At 32.2% G+C, this 17,380-nt stretch overlaps 3 protein-coding genes across 4 annotated transcripts; 2 read left to right on the forward strand and 1 right to left on the reverse strand.

The window, feature by feature from the left end:
- Positions 1-3,109: 3,109 nt before the first annotated feature.
- Positions 3,110-4,714, forward strand: LOC140039290 (galanin receptor type 2-like). Its single transcript, XM_072084895.1, has one exon. It carries the CDS (start codon positions 3,719-3,721, stop codon positions 4,712-4,714), a length of 996 nt encoding a protein of 331 aa, XP_071940996.1. The 5' UTR covers positions 3,110-3,718.
- Positions 4,715-8,741: 4,027 nt separating this feature from the next.
- LOC140039668 (vacuolar protein-sorting-associated protein 25-like) lies at positions 8,742-11,698 on the reverse strand. Its single transcript, XM_072085284.1, has 6 exons — positions 11,610-11,698; positions 10,961-11,106; positions 10,770-10,823; positions 10,485-10,573; positions 9,451-9,526; positions 8,742-9,055 (listed from the first exon to the last, which is right to left on the reverse strand). The coding sequence occupies exons 1-6, from the start codon at positions 11,657-11,659 to the stop codon at positions 8,943-8,945; spliced, it is 528 nt and encodes a 175-aa protein (XP_071941385.1). The 5' UTR covers positions 11,660-11,698; the 3' UTR covers positions 8,742-8,942.
- Positions 11,699-12,024: 326 nt separating this feature from the next.
- Positions 12,025-17,332, forward strand: LOC140040457 (NEDD8-conjugating enzyme UBE2F-like). 2 transcript variants are annotated; one of them, XM_072086418.1, is made up of 6 exons: positions 12,025-12,142; positions 14,145-14,315; positions 14,669-14,745; positions 14,903-14,976; positions 15,439-15,529; positions 15,837-17,332. In XM_072086418.1, the coding sequence occupies exons 2-6, from the start codon at positions 14,171-14,173 to the stop codon at positions 15,951-15,953; spliced, it is 504 nt and encodes a 167-aa protein (XP_071942519.1). In that variant the 5' UTR covers positions 12,025-12,142; positions 14,145-14,170; the 3' UTR covers positions 15,954-17,332. The 2 variants fall into 2 exon arrangements, with proteins under 2 accessions (XP_071942519.1, XP_071942518.1); XM_072086417.1 differs by having other exon boundaries at positions 12,026-12,142; positions 14,612-14,745.
- The last annotated feature ends 48 nt before the right edge of the window (positions 17,333-17,380 follow it).

A 17,380-nucleotide genomic window follows, 5' to 3' on the forward strand; every position in this document is an offset into this window, starting at 1 on the left:
TAATATTTATTTCCATCAAAATATCAAAAATTACAATTACTTAATGAAGGGCCAAGATAATGATGTAGGATGAGCAGCTTAAAAAACAAGTTGAAGATGTTTAAATTTACCAGTCCATAATATTTGTTTTAACTCTGCTACACCGCACTGATTTAAGTTTAAATATCGGCGTTTAAAATGTGTGCAAGACAAAAGCGTCATTTCTTAATGCTGCTAAAAAACCTGAAATACAACCAAGTTAAATTAAATGGTTTACAAAATAATATGGTTCGGTACTTAATGAAATGTCAAAATAATGATGTATAGGACGAACAGCTTAAAAGACTTGTTGAAGATGTTCAAATTTACCAGTTTATCTTAACTCTGCTCACCGAGGCTATAACTGATCACAAAGTTTTTGATCAAAATTATAGTACTAGAAAAAGTGGTGTAGATTTCATTTCACAAAAACAACAACAATATTATTGATCAATGATCCTCTCGAGTGTACCACCTGCGAAACAATGTATGTTGGATCACTTATATAATGTAGAATCATGAAGCTAAAGGTCTGGTGATAGATTAGAAAGACAGATAGATTGTATGGTAGGTTGTATTAAGAGTTTCCACCAATCAAATCATGGTAAATGCAATTAGTCTGTGATTTCCTTGGTGAAAGTCTTGATTATAAAAACCTACAATAATTTTTAATTTAAGTATTGACTTGACTGGGCGTCTACACCGTTGGAGATACCAACTTTAAAAAAATATTGTACAAAACACTGTATAGCAAGTTCCACCTAGAAGGAGGTTTGGTAAAAGAGATGTTATACGGTACTGTATCACTAAGAAACATGACTGCGAAGAGGTAAATACACTTAGGCCTAAGTACAATTAATACGATATTTTCGATTAGCGTAAAATGTCTTGGCTCCTTTTTTGTTATTAGTATTCATTAGGAAAATATACTTGTGCATTAAACTAAAATGCCGCATTGTATATAATTTGAATATGATGTGTTGCGACAAATTATTGCGTAAAAATGTTACCGTATTAAATTATTGAAGATGCATTTTTTAATAAAACATTCACAAGGTTAACATTAACCAATAAGGCTTCCGTTTGTCCTGAGATTAATTGAATTTCAGTAATGTTTTAAAATATTTTTGATTGAGATGTTTATTAGAATAAAATAAATAATATAATACATGTAGTTAGGCCTATATTGAAGTCAGAAATGTAATGTAATGCCTTTGTAAATCATATACATTTAAATATATAAGAAAAGAATAGGCGCTACATTCTCAATGTATAGGTTCGAATTCTTTGTAATGATCCTCGCAAATGTTGACCGTTTTAAAAATTGTAACTACTGAGATATACATTGATGAATAATGGACGGAAATTGGCAACAACATATTATTCCATAATAACATATGCCGGTCCTTAATTGTTTGGCAACGGAGGTGCTAAACACAACCATTGTGATTATTTAAAAACATATTGAAAAGCGCCGATGGTAATTATCTATCGAAACGGTTCCCACGTGTTTATTATCTTGTTCAATACCAACAAAACTCATTTACAATGAAACTTTGCGACCGTGAGTCTTTATTACAAAAACAAGTCCATTACCCTATAGATGGCTACAGTCGCGTGCTCAAATTAGTGTTTACTGACCGACCGACCAACCAACCAACCAACCGACTGACCGACCGACCAACCGACCGAAATTGCTGAAAATGTTTAAAAATGTTGAAAATATTTAAAAACATTTATATTTTTTTAATTTACACGTGCGTAGTCTTTTGACGTACTACTCGATAACGTAATTTCGAGTTGAAAAGTGAATCAAATATGATATTAAGAAGGTTGTAAAACAGAAATCCGGCAAAAACAGTGCATATTAACATTTAACGCGCAGTGCGCGTGTATAAAATATGCGCACTCAAGGCAATTTTTTAAACGCTTAAAATTGCCTGAAACGTAAACTTATTTCATCGAAAATAAATTTTGAAAATTTTAAGCGCGCGTACGCGTTACATGCGCCATGTAATTGTATTGCCATGATGATTTATGCCCTGAAATTTATGAGTACCAAATTGTATTTAATTGTGATTCATGCTTTTGAAGATATGATTACAAACGTGATTTCGTTAAATCGTGCGTAGACCGCGTAATTGTTGATTGCGCACCGTGAAAACATAACCACATCGATTCCTGGCCATAAAGAATATACTTTGAAAAATTGACTTAGAGCTAGATGAAACTAATATCAAAACAAGGCCATATTCAAGTTAGTGTTTACCGACCGACCGACCGACATAGTGAGCTGTAGAGTCGCGTTGCACGCGACTAAAAAGAGATTTTTTGTAAAACTGAAGAAGAATGAATTACTGAATATAGTTATTTTGGACTAGGCTCTACTGTACTTTGTGACTTACTCTACCAATGTAAATTCACTCTTCACTGCTGCTCTACCGGATCGATTAATAATGATTACACGGCGGAGAAGATGTGGTTTTGCAATCTATTTTTCAAGTTTCTCTATTTTGTTTTACTTAGTTCCTAAAGAACATTAATCGGAAATGTTTTTTATCTACTTTAAAAAATCATTAAAAAACATAAAACTTATTCTACATGTAAATAAAAATTATTTTATATCATCACAAAAAAGAACGTCGTAAGTGTTATATTATTGTTTTAATGCTACTTAACTGTAGATGCAGATTTTAGCCTCATCATCTACTTATCACTTAATATCAACATCATCTAAACATCATAATCAGCATGTTGTTTCAGTACATTGTGTTAATCTTTGTTATTTCCCTATTAATTTAATTGTCAGATTGACATAATATTATGCTACAACCAGTAGAGCATCACGGACGACTAGTGCTTGATCATCTGCACGTTTTATTTGTAAGTATATAGGTCTAAACAAATTCATTCATTCAATCTTTTATTTCGGAATCTCTGGTCCATAGAAAGTAAAAATTACATGTAAATGAAATAAAATAAACAAGATTAATTACTACTACTCATCTCAGGATGGCATTCCACATGGAGAGCATCTTCGACTTAACTAAGACGTTGCTTATAATCGTTGAGACTAAAACATTTTCGCTTGCATTTAGTCTACCCATCAGGCCATATATTGATTTTCTAAACAATTCATAAAAAGAAGGCGTAAACATAAGGCTGGCACTGCAATGTCGAGACATTTGTAGCAACATTCTTAAACCATTATTGTAGCATACCTGGCTGGAGAGATCGCAAGGTACCCTGATTATAGTTGCACCATAACGTAGCACAATACATATTTACCCAATTATGATCTAAATAAAACACATTTTACATTGATAGAACACAACATTTTCTGACCAAGGAGTTGGCTCGGATACAAAAAGATCTGTTGTTGTCATTAACGTTTAAAGTATAAATTAAAATTTGAATTAACTTAATTTAGTTACTCTAATAAACGTCCATTAAACGTTATTCAATCTCCCTGCTCTATAAGCATTTAAATTATTTATTATTACTGTTGTTGAACAGTTTTTCATTGACCTTTGTGGTTCTGTGGTTGTATCTCTATGGCGTGCCAAGCTGTCATTTTTCGAGAAATAGCGATATCTTATGTAGCCCATGGAAACATTATTCAGGAAAAATTCTACTTAGGCCTATGATGTTATTATTCATTCTTTGTAGATTGCAGAGAAGCTGAAGCAAGTCCGCTGACATGGCCCGAGTAATAGAAACACTACATCCCGCCTTCATAATTATTGGTATAATTGGAATTTTGGGAAACACACTTGTCTTATACGTCTTAAGAAGCGTACGATCTCTACAAACCAATACTAACGTACTTATCCTCAATCAATCAATAATTGATCTATGCACATGCGTAGTATTTTTAATGTACTATATGAGTTCTCCATTAGTATTTGATAACACATCAACCACCACAAGCATCTTTTGCTTCTTTTGGGAGTCTGGTTATATGTACTGGTCTTTGTCATTTGCGTCGACAGCAAATTTAATATGCTTAAACCTTCAACGGTATGTTTCCGTTTTGCATTCGATAAAATACAAAAACAGTTTTACTGTGAAAAAAGCGCGTATAGTTCTCGCTGTACCTTGGCTTTACGGATTCATATTTTTATTATATTATGGCCTTTCGAATGAAGTGAATGAAAAAAAGGTTTGTGTACCAATTCGCTCAGCCACTGCTTCAAAGATATGGGGAATAGCTGTATTTATTTCTCAATGCGCGATTCCAATAATCTGTATATCTATCGTATATATAAGAATTGTTCTATTTCTACGATGTCACCGTGTTGTGTCTCGTTCTAACATAGGAATCGGAAATACAAACGGCATTGGAATGGCGGCATCCAAAAGGCGCGCGAATGTTGTAAAAACACTTTTTCTCATATGTGGCTGTTACTGTATATGTTGGACTCCAAACCAACTGTACTATCTATATATAAATATCGGCGAAATTGAAGACTATAAAAAAAGTACATTTTTCCAAGTAACCCTTATTCTTGTTAATTTTAATGCCTGTATCAATCCTATAATTTATACGTGTAATTACAGCCAATTCAAACAAGGCCTTGCAAAATCATTTAAGAAATCGTGCTGTTTTGGTAGTAATGTTAATGATAATCCAGCGAATGCAAACAGTGCGATGGCAAGAAACGATAACAACCCAATTTCAACAATATTCCATTGAGCTAGCTGTAAAGGGGAAAATACATAACGTTTGCTTTCCCTGCCGCAGACTAATAATTGTGCATGTGATATTTATTAGTGAAACATCTGGATCTCTGTTTAGTATTAAGAATATTCTTTTTGATGATCCAATATATTGTGTCGATGAACCAGCGAAAGCTCAAGTATAAAACGTAAGTTTACGATGTTATTCAAATATAGGCCTATTGGATCATCAAAAAGAATATTTAGGCCTATCGATGTTTATTAATTATGTTTGCCCGTGTAATAGATCAGTTAGCAAAGAAACTAAAAAAACAATAGTTACCCAGCCTTAAAAACATTTTCATTCAAATATTATAGGTCTATCCCGAGAAAGAGAATTGTTGACATTTGACATCGTGAGGCTTTTAGGCCTATAGTAATATTATTGTCGTTGTTAAGCTGTTCAGATAGATGTTCAGTAACATCATATATTGGAGTCGAGCTTTTTAGAGTTGAATAAAATAAAGTTTTGCAAGGTTTAATTTGAATCGAATGGTGTGTCATTAATTTGAAATACAAATTTTAAATTATAATCAGATTTAAATAATATCATTATAAATTTGAATGTTAAGTGATGGACGTGATGTAATGTTTACCTTTGTAATTCGTAACGTTTGTTTTGTGTTTTATTTTATGTAAATATATTTTACTACATGATTTCATTCATTGCATTGTTGCGTCAACGCGCCATAAGCAGCTCATTTTTTATAGGAACCAGCGCAATATAAGATTTCGTATTACAGTATTTATGATTAAAATATCAGCATAGTTTAGTTTTTATTCACTTTTACACACAAACTATAAGCAAATAAACTGATGATGGGGCAGCGTAAATGACACACAGAAAAATATAAGAAATATAATATAGAAAATTCAGCCTATAAACAGGTAATTCTAATTCAGTAGAACTTCGGCCAACTAAATTATTAAAACATTGAAATTTAGTGAATAAATCAGGTTTTTTTTTTATTTTTGTGGCAATTTCATTCATTAATATCATGTATAATGATGCATAATAAAATGATTGTACATAATGAATACATAATTATAATCATTTACTTACTGTTTTAGAAGAAATTATAGAAGTGTAAAAAGGTAATTGCAATAGATATAAATAACTGTACTGTAAATATAATGTAATGTAATGGACTTTAGGCCTATATCATGTGACACGCAAATCCATACATTTATTATCATTGTTAATATTAATTTTATTGAGTTATTTTTATTTTACAAGGTTTTAATAGATCATTACTTTAAATGTTATTTATATTGTTTATGAATATATAACATAGTAAAGATAAATATGATAATAAATGTCGATTAATGTAAACCCAGCAATCCTTGAGTATTGCGAGAAATAATAAATCAGGTATTGCCAATTAATTGTATTTATTTAATTGTATTAATTGTATTTAAGAGTAATTAACTAAAATAATCTGATATGGCTATCTGATATCCAGAGCAGTATTCCTATGAGACCATTTATTATAAGTACGTGTGAATTCAAATGAATGGCGTAAAGTATCAAGCTTCATAAAATGTAGGCTAATTCTTTGTTCTATGCAATTATATAATTCCTCCGCAAAGTAGGCTGTGATCGCATCGTTTATTAGTCTCTGTGTGTTTGTCTGTTTGTAAAAACTTTTGAAAGGGATTTTGGCTAAATTAGTCACCAGATGCAAAGACATAGGTTTTTTGCCAGATGGACTTAGGTCCACGGTAAGACCACATTACATGTTTTGGAGGTATGTTTTATGCGTGCTAATATAATACACAACTGAGCATGCATTAGCCTTCTTTAGAAGCTGACGTATCGCGCTTCAGAAAGTACGTATCGCGCTTCAGAAAGTACGTTGTGAATAAAGCTCTATAACTATATACCGTTTTGAGTACTGTGTTCGTGTGAATATAATACAGTAGTATGTAAAAATCATTAGTTACGTGACCTACCAACAATTTTATAAAATTACGCTTTTAAACTGGAAATCATGTATATTAGTAATTACCATTTAGTGCTCATCATAAACTTAACACACACGTTTGCGCGCTTACAATTTTGAAATGGCTAAACTTATTTTTTGACGAAATTAGAGCACGTCCGGATCACGATTCAGAATCCCGATTCAGGATCAGTTTTTACTTACTAACACTGGTGGAGGTCACAACTATCCGATTGCTTTTTTGTTATGTTTGTTTATGTATTTAGGAAAATTGCCATGGATAACCATAGGCGTATCCATTCACTATCCTTCTTAAAGGTGGTTATCCTGTTCACAAGACAAACATAATTATACAAAAGATGCTCTACAGTAAACAAATTTGTAACAAAATATTTTGAAATGTTGCAACAAAACCAAATAAAAAAAACAACTTTTTTCTTGATTTAGACACTTTAATGTCCATATTCCTAAACTTGCTACTAATCTCAAATTTAAGAGCAACCTATATAATAAAGTATTTATACAACATTTATCAAACTTATATTATAATTACAGTAAAAAACACCTATTACTAAATCCATATTTATCTTTTCAACAAAATAAAAAAATACTAATAACACGTACACTGAAATGTTGTTTTGCTGATAGATACTCAATAATGGTTGTTTTGCTGATAGATACTCAATAATGGTTGTTTTGCTGATAGATACTCAATAATGGTGGTTTTGCTGATAGATACTCAATAATGGTTGTTTTGCTGATAGATACTCAATAATGGTTGTTTTGCTGATAGATACTCAATAATGGTTGTTTTGCTGATAGATACTCAACAATGGTTGTTTTGCTGATAGATACTCAATAATGGTTGTTTTGCTGATAGATACTTAATAATGGTTGTTTTGCTGATAGATACTCAATAATGGTTGTTTTGCTGATAGATACTCAACAATGGTTGTTTTGCTGATAGATACTCAATAATGGTTGTTTTGCTGATAGATACTCAATAATGGTTGTTTTGCTGATAGATACTCAATAATGGTTGTTTTGCTGATAGATACTCAATAATGGTTGTTTTGCTGATAGATACTCAATAATGGTTGTTTTGCTGATAGATACTCAATAATGGTTGTTTGCTGATAGATACTCAACAATGGTTGTTTTGCTGATAGATACTCAATAATGGTTGTTTTGCTGATAGATACTCAATAATGGTTGTTTTGCTGATAGATACTCAATAATGGTTGTTTTGCTGATAGATACTCAATAATGGTTGTTTTGCTGATAGATACTCAATAATGGTTGTCCCGTTTTGCTGATAGATACTCAATAATGGTTGTTTTGCTGATAGATACTCAATAATGGTTGTTTTGCTGATAGATACTCAATAATGGTTGTTTTGCTGATAGATACTCAATAATGGTTGTTTTGCTGATAGATACTCAATAATGGTTGTTTTGCTGATAGATACTCAATAATGGTTGTTTTGCTGATAGATACTCAATAATGGTTGTTTTGCTGATAGATACTCAATAATGGTTGTTTTGCTGATAGATACTCAATAATGGTTGTTTTGCTGATAGATACTCAATAATGGTTGTTTTGCTGATAGATACTCAATAATGGTTGTTTTGCTGATAGATACTCAATAATGGTTGTTTGCTGATAGATACTCAACAATGGTTGTTTTGCTGATAGATACTCAATAATGGTTGTTTTGCTGATAGATACTCAATAATGGTTGTTTTGCTGATAGATACTCAATAATGGTTGTTTTGCTGATAGATACTCAATAATGGTTGTTTTGCTGATAGATACTCAATAATGGTTGTTTTGCTGATAGATACTCAATAATGGTTGTTTTGCTGATAGATACTCAATAATGGTTGTTTTGCTGATAGATACTCAATAATGGTTGTTTTGCTGATAGATACTCAATAATGGTTGTTTTGCTGATAGATACTCAATAATGGTTGTTTTGCTGATAGATACTCAATAATGGTTGTTTTGCTGATAGATACTCAATAATGGTTGTTTTGCTGATAGATACTCAATAATGGTTGTTTTGCTGATAGATACTCAATAATGGTTGTTTTGCTGATAGATACTCAATAATGGTTGTTTTGCTGTTGTTGTTTTCTTTAGGATCTTGCATGTGACAATATAAGATACTCAATAATGGTCTTTAAAATATCTTAATTATAGTACATGAATTGTTTATATTGTCAATATGGAAATAATAAATGTTTTTGAAATAAAATGCATTCAAAAGAATTTTACACCCTCGTTGCCATCAAATGAAATCATCTCAGCTTTATGTTGTCTTTGTAGTGATTCTAATGAACGTTTTAAAAGCCAATCTTCAAGTCCAGAAAATTCTTTAAAAAAGACAAAACCAAAATTAAATTAACTTTATTGAATTGATTGATTGAAACAAAATGATGAAATTTGATCATTTGAATTGTGAAATGCAAGAAATGACTTGAGTTAACATTGGATTTCAATAGTTGAAAACACATCAGAACCACACTACCTTTGGGACCAAACAAAAGACGTCCCTTGTCCTGTCTCAAATGAGGTGTTTTACTGTAATAATTTGGAATTTAGGCACAAAATTATCCATAAACGTTTGCTGTCACAAATTGAGTCTTGCAGATTAATTCTATTTAATTAATTAAGTACATAAAACATTGCAACTATTGATATTTTATAGCCACAAATATGATTTAAAATGATAATAATGATAATATAAATAATGGGGAAATTCTCCTACCTTCTGATTTAGAATCGTCACCATGTGTGATTTCAAACAGTGTGCATACTGAATTTAAAAACCCATTTTTTGAAGCCTGAATAAAGTTATTTTATAAAAGTTATTTTTAAAAATAAAATGTTTATTTATTTATATAAGAAAAAAACCAAAACGCATAGGCATACAGTATATTTCAATTTAATATAGAATTAAAGAAATATCTTTTACTTAAATATTAAACATTTCATTTTTATTACCTCCGCCAAGGAGGTTATGTTTTCACCCCTGTATGTTTGTGGGTGTGTTTGTGTGTGTGTTTGTGTGTGTGTTTGTGTGTTTGTGTGTGTGTCTGTGAACAGCCTGGAGGCCACAGTTTTTATCCGATTCTAACCAAATTTGGACACAATGATCTATGCCCAAAAAGCTCGGACGAGTTCGAATTTGAGGGGGAAAGGTCATAGGTCAAGGTCACAACTAACAAAAAACTATTTTACTGCCTAGAGACCACAGTTTTGATCCGATTCTCACCAAACTTAGCCACAATGATCAATGACACATCATATAATTGTGGTTAAATTTTGAAGGGTCAGGGTCAAAGATCAATGTCCACAAAAAAAAAAATAAAAAAAAACCCTCAGTGGGACTTGAACCAGCGATCTCAACTGTGAGAGGCTGGATACATAACCATTACACCACACTGTCATCCACAACTTTGTAGTGTGCAGTTAACATATTTACACTTAGAACTAATAAAAAAAAATGTAAAAAAAAAATATTCAGGGGGCATTTTATGTTGGGGAATTTTACAGTAGGCGGAGGTTTGTACTCTCGGAGTACCCTCTAGTTATTATATATTATTACTGATGCTTCATGATTCTCACTCTCTTTAATATTATTTTTTGTAACCATGTTAAATGGCCAACTGAGACAAGTTCACTCCTAGGATGGTCCTCATTTTTTAGCTCTGTATTATTTGTATGGCATTTGATGATGTTGAATTTGAGTTAATAGCTGAACTGTAATATCCGTAATGTGCTTTGTACAATGATGCTTACCCATTTATAAATAAGTTTCCCCCATTCGTCTGGTGTTCTCCACATTAACAAACACCTAGATTTTGTTTTATCCGTCCATTCTACATTTCCTATCAATAGTAATAAAATATTTAATAAAAACGCATGGATACCACAAATAAAAGGATATAGACTCTTTAGCTCAAAACATTCCTCCTGTCGATGTACAATATATAGTACTGCAGGGGGTCAAACTGGGCTAATCCAGGATGTTGGGAAGTTGGCCCAACATGATCACCTTCCAAAAGTTTGAAGAACTGAACCTACCTCTTGCTTTCAACTCTTCTAGAACTCTGTAAACTCCATCTAAAGGCAGCTTCCCTATCATAATGTTTAAGTAAAACACTAAATAAAAGTTAACTAGAGTCTATGTTCTGATGATTATGATGATTTGGACAATGATGTCGATAATGATATGTGTTCAATTTTACTTCTGCCGTATTAACTCAAAAGGATACTGTTAATTTGTGAATTTGAGAATGGAGGATTTGTTGATGACTCTTTCACATCTAGTTGAAATATTTTATTTTGTTGAGAAAACAACAAGACCAAGTCACACCAGCCTTCAATTTGTTTTTTCTGCGTTTCAAGATTAGGTTGAATTCTGTGATAACATAATAATATGGAAATAAATGATGATGTAAAATATTAACATTCACTAAAAAATAATAAATAAGATAGGAAAACCATTTAATACTAGGCCTAATAATTAATAAATAAATATCATCTCAACTCAATCATGAATTTTTAATTCTAAAAGCCATTACCATTATGAATAACAATACATATAAATAAAATAATAACTATAACATTAACTAGAATCAAGCCTATCAAGCCTAGACTGTAGTGTTAAGCCCAACGTACGTCGTCTGCAGCACTCACATGGAACGAAACGTCCCTCTCACTCTCCTCTCAGCCAGCCTGGCTGCTGGAGAAAGTGGTTTCTGTCATCTGACGCTCTAGTAGTAGGCCTACTAGAAGAACTGGAATTGTTTGCAGTTCTTATATTATAATAAACAATTTAATTGATAATTTAATATACAAATATAACAAGACAATTTATGGTTACAGGAGAAAGTAAATAATTATCAATTAGGTTATCCTTACGTGAAAAAAGGAGGAAAATTGTACTGCCAAGGCCACTCCAAATTACCCATTTTGTCTGCTTATACTGAACATGCGCATATCGTCGGTCGCATATTGTGTGTGTGTGTGACGTACGTGTGTGGTGACGTGTGTGTCGGGGGGGGGGGGTGGGGGGAGGGAGCACACACGATGTTAATTATATTATTTAAATAAACAACAAATACAAATAAACATGAATAAATAAATATTGTTGAAAGTTACCGGGAGAATAATTGTTCGCCAATTGTTGTAAGGTCATTATTTATAAATACAGTATTAGTAATTACTTATAACCGGAAGTCATTCGGTAATTATTTATAAATAATGACCTTTAACAATTATCATAATTATTCCGGTAACTTCCGTGACCCCATATTTTTAGATCGACCCGATCGTCTCTCTAGAACCCGGTCGTGTGTCGTGAATCGACCTGATCCCCGGTCGTCTCTGTGTCGGTAACCTCTCTGTCGAGTCCCACGTCTGGCTGGCCTGGGTAGGCCTTTATTTCTTTCGTGGTAAATATACCTTTCTTATATAGGCTTAGCTAGGACAAGACCTAGGCTAGGCCTAGTTGATAATAAATAATATAATCATGTGACTCTTTTAGGCCTAGGCCTAGGCCTAGGCCTATCTTTTTTCAAAAAAAGACAAAAGCAAAAGATTATGCTAGGCTAGGCCTACTAGGCTAGGCCTAGCCTAGACCGGTTATCAGACGATCAGGACCACGGACGATCGGGCCCACTTCAAGACGATCGTGACCAAATCGTGAGACGATCGGGCCCATCAAGGGTGAAAGACGATCGGGCCCAGAGACGATCGGACCCAGACGATCGGGCCCAACAACAAACAAGACGATCGGGCCCAAAACATTCTCGGGAAAATAAATAAATACGCGAATACTAACAACACAATAATAACAATCAAAATCAATCACATTTTATTCATAAATCGAGAGTATGGGTAAGAAATTCTTAAAACCAGTAGGCCTAGTGTTAATTATGGGAAAATTATGATAAATCAGAAAAAATCTAATTAACCTTTTAATTAAAATCTTACTACTTAAGCCTCTAGCCACCACGCATAATTAATTACTTAACTAGGTTAGGCTTGGTAGGCTAGCTAGCTTTTCATTCAGACTCTTCTCTGGCAGGCCTAGGTAGTAGGCTAGGCCTGGAGTACTACACTACGCCTAGGGCCTATATATCTACTACAACCTATGGCCTGGACGCGATTTTTTTTTTCGTACATAAGTTGGGGACCCCTCATGAAACGTCACAAAATATGCATGAATAATTCATCAGTTAAATTTGTTGTTCCGTGTGCACCCAAGCGTATAGCAACAAGAAGTGATTACACGCACAACTAAACTGCGATACGATTCTTTCTGTACAGTAGGCCTAGGATTCTAGGTCAATTCACGTGATTGCCTTCGCGCACTCTTCTTCACACACACCACTATGCAAAATGTGTCGAGGCTAATCGACAGCTAGGCAAGACATTAAACTAAGTAGTAATTGGAGATAGCCCAAAGAAAGCTTAGACCCACAAGAATAAAAAATGTGTATAATTTGTGTAGGCCTACTGTAATTTTTTAATTCTGCTATTTTATTATCAAACAATATGCATGTACTCAAAGAAACTTTAAAAATGCGCGTATATGTACACATGAGATGGGAAGATTAGACCCACGAGAATAAAAAATGTATTTTTGTGTAATGTTTATTGTTTAATTTTGATGACTTGTTACTCGGACTGTGTCATAACTAACACACACACACCTCACACACACCATGGAGTAAACTCCATGCACACACCCACACTACTAGAATAGAAATGGGTTTAGAGACTAATAATTAGGCCTAATAGTATTAATAGAAACTATAGTTTTAACACGTAATTCTTTAGTAATAAATTATATTAAAAACACCATCTTTTATGAAATCCCACGCGGCAACCACAGCGGAGATTAGGCCTAGAATCGTACCGCACTTGTGTAATCACTTCTTGTTGCTATACGCTTGGGTGCACACGGAACAAGAAAATTTAACTGATGAATTATTCATGTTTATTTTGTGACGTTTCATGAGGGGGTCCCCAACTTATGTACGAAAAAAAAAATCGCGGCCTGGACCCTAGGTAGAATTTCCCTGGCTCCTCAAACTTTTTACTAATAAAAATTGTAAGTATTTTGCATCACGTTTGAAATAGGTCGCTAGGCCTAGTTGACGATAAAGTTTAAAGTCAACTTTGGTATTTTTCCGAATGCCTAACATACTTTTATTAGCTAGATAATTATCATAGCTAGAAAAAAAACAATATATACTTTATAATCAAAAGTGTTTATCGCGACTGATGCACGCAACCAATGCACACAACCTATATTTCATGGATCACCAGCTCCTTTACAATCACCTACTTCTGAAATGGCAGTTTTTTAGTAGTGATTTTTGAATACGATACTTAGTAATGTATATAGTAATACTGCTTTGATTTGAGATTGTTGCGATTTTTTTACAGCAATTCTATAGGCACATTGCAATAAAATGATAACCTTGTCTAAAAAATTACGAGAAGAAGCTGCTAAAAAGAAGGGTGCACCACCGTTACCTGGTAGCAAAACTCAACGAGCTTCCATACGAGATAAGCTACTAGCAAAAGAAGTGCCAGAGATGAAAGAAAATTTACCAGGTGAGAAATCTTTTATGACAAAATGACTTTTCATTGACTTACACACACAAAATACGTGAACTTGGTGAAATCTCGGGAGGAAAGAATAGGGCAATACACGCGCGCGCAGTAAGAACTCGGAACAAAAACACAGACATCTTGTTGGTGTGTTTTTCTTCCAAGATTTCACAAGGGACCTCTGTGAAATCTTTGGAGATTTATTTTCCACAAAATTATCTTCACACTATGCAAACCTGGTAATACAACTTAGGTAAGGGTAACTATTAGTTTCACTGTTGAATTTTGTCATTCTTTAGCATCTTGTGAAGTGGAATTTGATAATGTTGATACTTTGCATCGCTTTAAGTTGACAGTTTGTCCAGAAGAAGGATATTGGAAAGAAGGGCGATTTAAATTTTATATTGATGTACCAGAGGAATATAACATTGTGGTAAGGTATTTCATTATTATTTCCAGTTTATACAGTATGTTGCATGTTGAATCAGATCTATGTGTTGATAGAGATAAGGATTTCACACTTTATTGTTTATTGTTTTGGTTGCAAAAAAGATAGTTGTGATTGAACATTTTTAGGTGTTTTTTTTTAGCCACCAAAAGTTAAATGTTTAACAAGGCTTTGGCATCCTAATATTACAGAAGATGATGGAAGTATATGTTTAAGGTAAGAATATTTATTTTAATGAATATCTATCTGTCTATAGAATTTTATAATGCAATTTAATTTTAATATATTGGTATTTTTGTATACTGATATATTTCTGCAATTTTCATTTATGGTGATTTTTTATTGAATATCTTTTTACTATTTTTGTAATATTACATACAATTTGGCTCCAATAATAATAACAATAAATACTATTGCTATAAATATAAAAAAATTATTAATAATAGTAGTAATAATAATAAAGTGAAGCTTGATTGAACTAAAATACGATTTTAGGAAATGTTTACAATAAAAGTAAACAATTACAAAATGACAATGAATCATTTTATTTGTTAATTCTAATGTAGACTCCTGGAGGCATGCCCAAAAGCATCAAAGAGTGCTATTATGATCTTAAAAAGGATATACAGTAATACTTATGGTTTTAATTTGTTTATGTGTAGTATTGTTTATTTTTAGCTTGTTGAGAGAACATTCAGTTGATGGTACAGGTTGGGCACCAACAAGAAGGCTTAAAGATGTTGTCTGGGGTCTTAGTTCACTTTTTTTAGTAAGATTTTTTAACAATGTATATTTTTCTGTGGAATCGTGTATCAAAAAACAACATATGATGGCTAAGAATAAGATTTAAAAATTACATAATGTTAATACAAATATTTGAGTAGAAATTGCTCAAGGATGTAAAACATCAAATTATGAGCCTCCACAAATCAGTTTCAATCACGGACAAATTATTCATAGCATTCCAAATGTTTAAAATTCCCTTTCAAGCATCATTGAAACATTCTTCTGAAAGGTCGCATAATTATTGACTGTAAAATAATTTTTAAGAAGGAAATTATTATATTTTCTTTCAGGACTTGGTTGATTTTGATGATCCTTTGAATAGTATAGCTGCAGATCTTTATCTTCGGGACAAGAAAGCTTTTGAAGGAAAAGTGCTTGATTACGTAGAACGTTATGCAAAAAGCTGAAAAATTTCGATAATGTTGACTATTTTTATAAAGTAGAAGGGCTCAAACGATTATTTGAACCCACTAAAAGAAATGAGTTGCATTTCTACACAGAATACAACAATTTGTCCAAAATATCTAGATGCTGCTTGCCATTAAATGAAAGCTCACCACTCTATAATACTGCCATTCATTAATGATGTGCTGAATCATGTATAGCAACACCGACATTGAATTGAATGAAATTCCAGTAAAGAACTTGTGTGTGTGATTGCTATTGAATGACAAGAAAACAAACTACGGTGCAATAGTTTTTATGGTATTTTCATCCTTCCAAACTGTTCTTTTTTTTATCCAAAAATAAACAACCCAAGATATTTAGCTATGTGATCACAACTGGCTTTTTTTGTTTGGCCATCTGTGTGGTGTTTGCTGCTCTACATCGTAATAAATAAGCACAATAAAAATATAAAGTAAAACTCTTTCTGTAGAAATTGACATATTATTAGCAAATAATGTTTAATATTAAGGCACCAGAAAGAAAAACTATAAATATTTTATAAATTTATTGAAATCCAAGAATGAAACCAAATCAACATTTTGAATATTATATATGCAAAATACAGTTTCTGGCTATATTCCCTGAAGCTATAAAGTGAAACTTCTCAGAAATATTTGTAAAAATGTAGACAGATTTAGAAACAATGTTATGTAATTACAACATTTGCTTTGTGAAATTGTTTAAAGAAACAAAATAGATATTTAATATATAGCCAGCCATTGTGTAAGGTATTTGTGCCTACAAGATTTTAAATTGATCAAAATTGACAAAACACACCATAAGAGTGATTTACCATTACAGCTAAACATTGTTTATTTCATTCCAATATTTTTTTAAGTTGATATTACGAATGCTGACTTTTTTTAGTCTAACAAAATTATTGTATGATATATTGTAAAATTTCTTTGGATTGAATATGGAATTATGTAAATGTGAAAATATGCATGTTCTACGTTAATTTGTTCACATTTTAGAACTTGTTTGACAACATTGTATTTTTAAAAAGGCCATTTTATATCTGTTCAATAGCTGGCGATGTTATCACTGTGGATTGAAAACTAGATTACTTCTGACCAATCACATGCCAGCAAACTAGATTCACGTATGGCATTAATAGTCGTCTCAAAGAAATTTCATATTAATTTAATAGTACTGCTACATCAGCTGAACAACTAATAAAATTATGATATTTTTTGTTTAGAAGGAATGTTTTACTTGTTATAATTTAGTATGTTCTTTTGTTTGATAGTGAGGCCACTGTTAGTACACCCATAGTTTTCAAATTTATTAAGGTTTATTTAACTGTACAATATTAGGTAAATTATTCTGATTAAATTAAAGATTCTAAACCCTATTAAATTGACTTAAATCTACCATACTTATATTT

The sequence above is a fragment of the Antedon mediterranea genome, chromosome 2, assembly GCF_964355755.1.
Source record: "Antedon mediterranea chromosome 2, ecAntMedi1.1, whole genome shotgun sequence".
NCBI lineage: Eukaryota > Metazoa > Echinodermata > Crinoidea > Comatulida > Antedonidae > Antedon > Antedon mediterranea.

Excerpts from the sequence above, each read along its gene's own strand:
- LOC140039290 (XM_072084895.1), top strand. The coding sequence starts at position 3,719 with ATGGCCCGAGTAATAGAAACACTACATCCCGCCTTCATAATTATTGGT.
- LOC140039668 (XM_072085284.1), bottom strand. The coding sequence starts at position 11,659 with ATGGGTAATTTGGAGTGGCCTTGGCAGTACAATTTTCCTCCTTTTTTC. Across the intron at positions 11,107-11,609 it reads AATTTTCCTCCTTTTTTCAC|AATTCAACCTAATCTTGAAA; the intron begins GTAAGGATAACC and ends ATGTTATCACAG. Across the intron at positions 9,056-9,450 it reads TGACGATTCTAAATCAGAAG|AATTTTCTGGACTTGAAGAT; the intron begins GTAGGAGAATTT and ends TCTTTTTTAAAG.
- LOC140040457 (XM_072086417.1), top strand. The coding sequence starts at position 14,171 with ATGATAACCTTGTCTAAAAAATTACGAGAAGAAGCTGCTAAAAAGAAG. Across the intron at positions 14,316-14,611 it reads GATGAAAGAAAATTTACCAG|CATCTTGTGAAGTGGAATTT; the intron begins GTGAGAAATCTT and ends GTCATTCTTTAG. Across the intron at positions 14,977-15,438 it reads GATGGAAGTATATGTTTAAG|CTTGTTGAGAGAACATTCAG; the intron begins GTAAGAATATTT and ends GTTTATTTTTAG.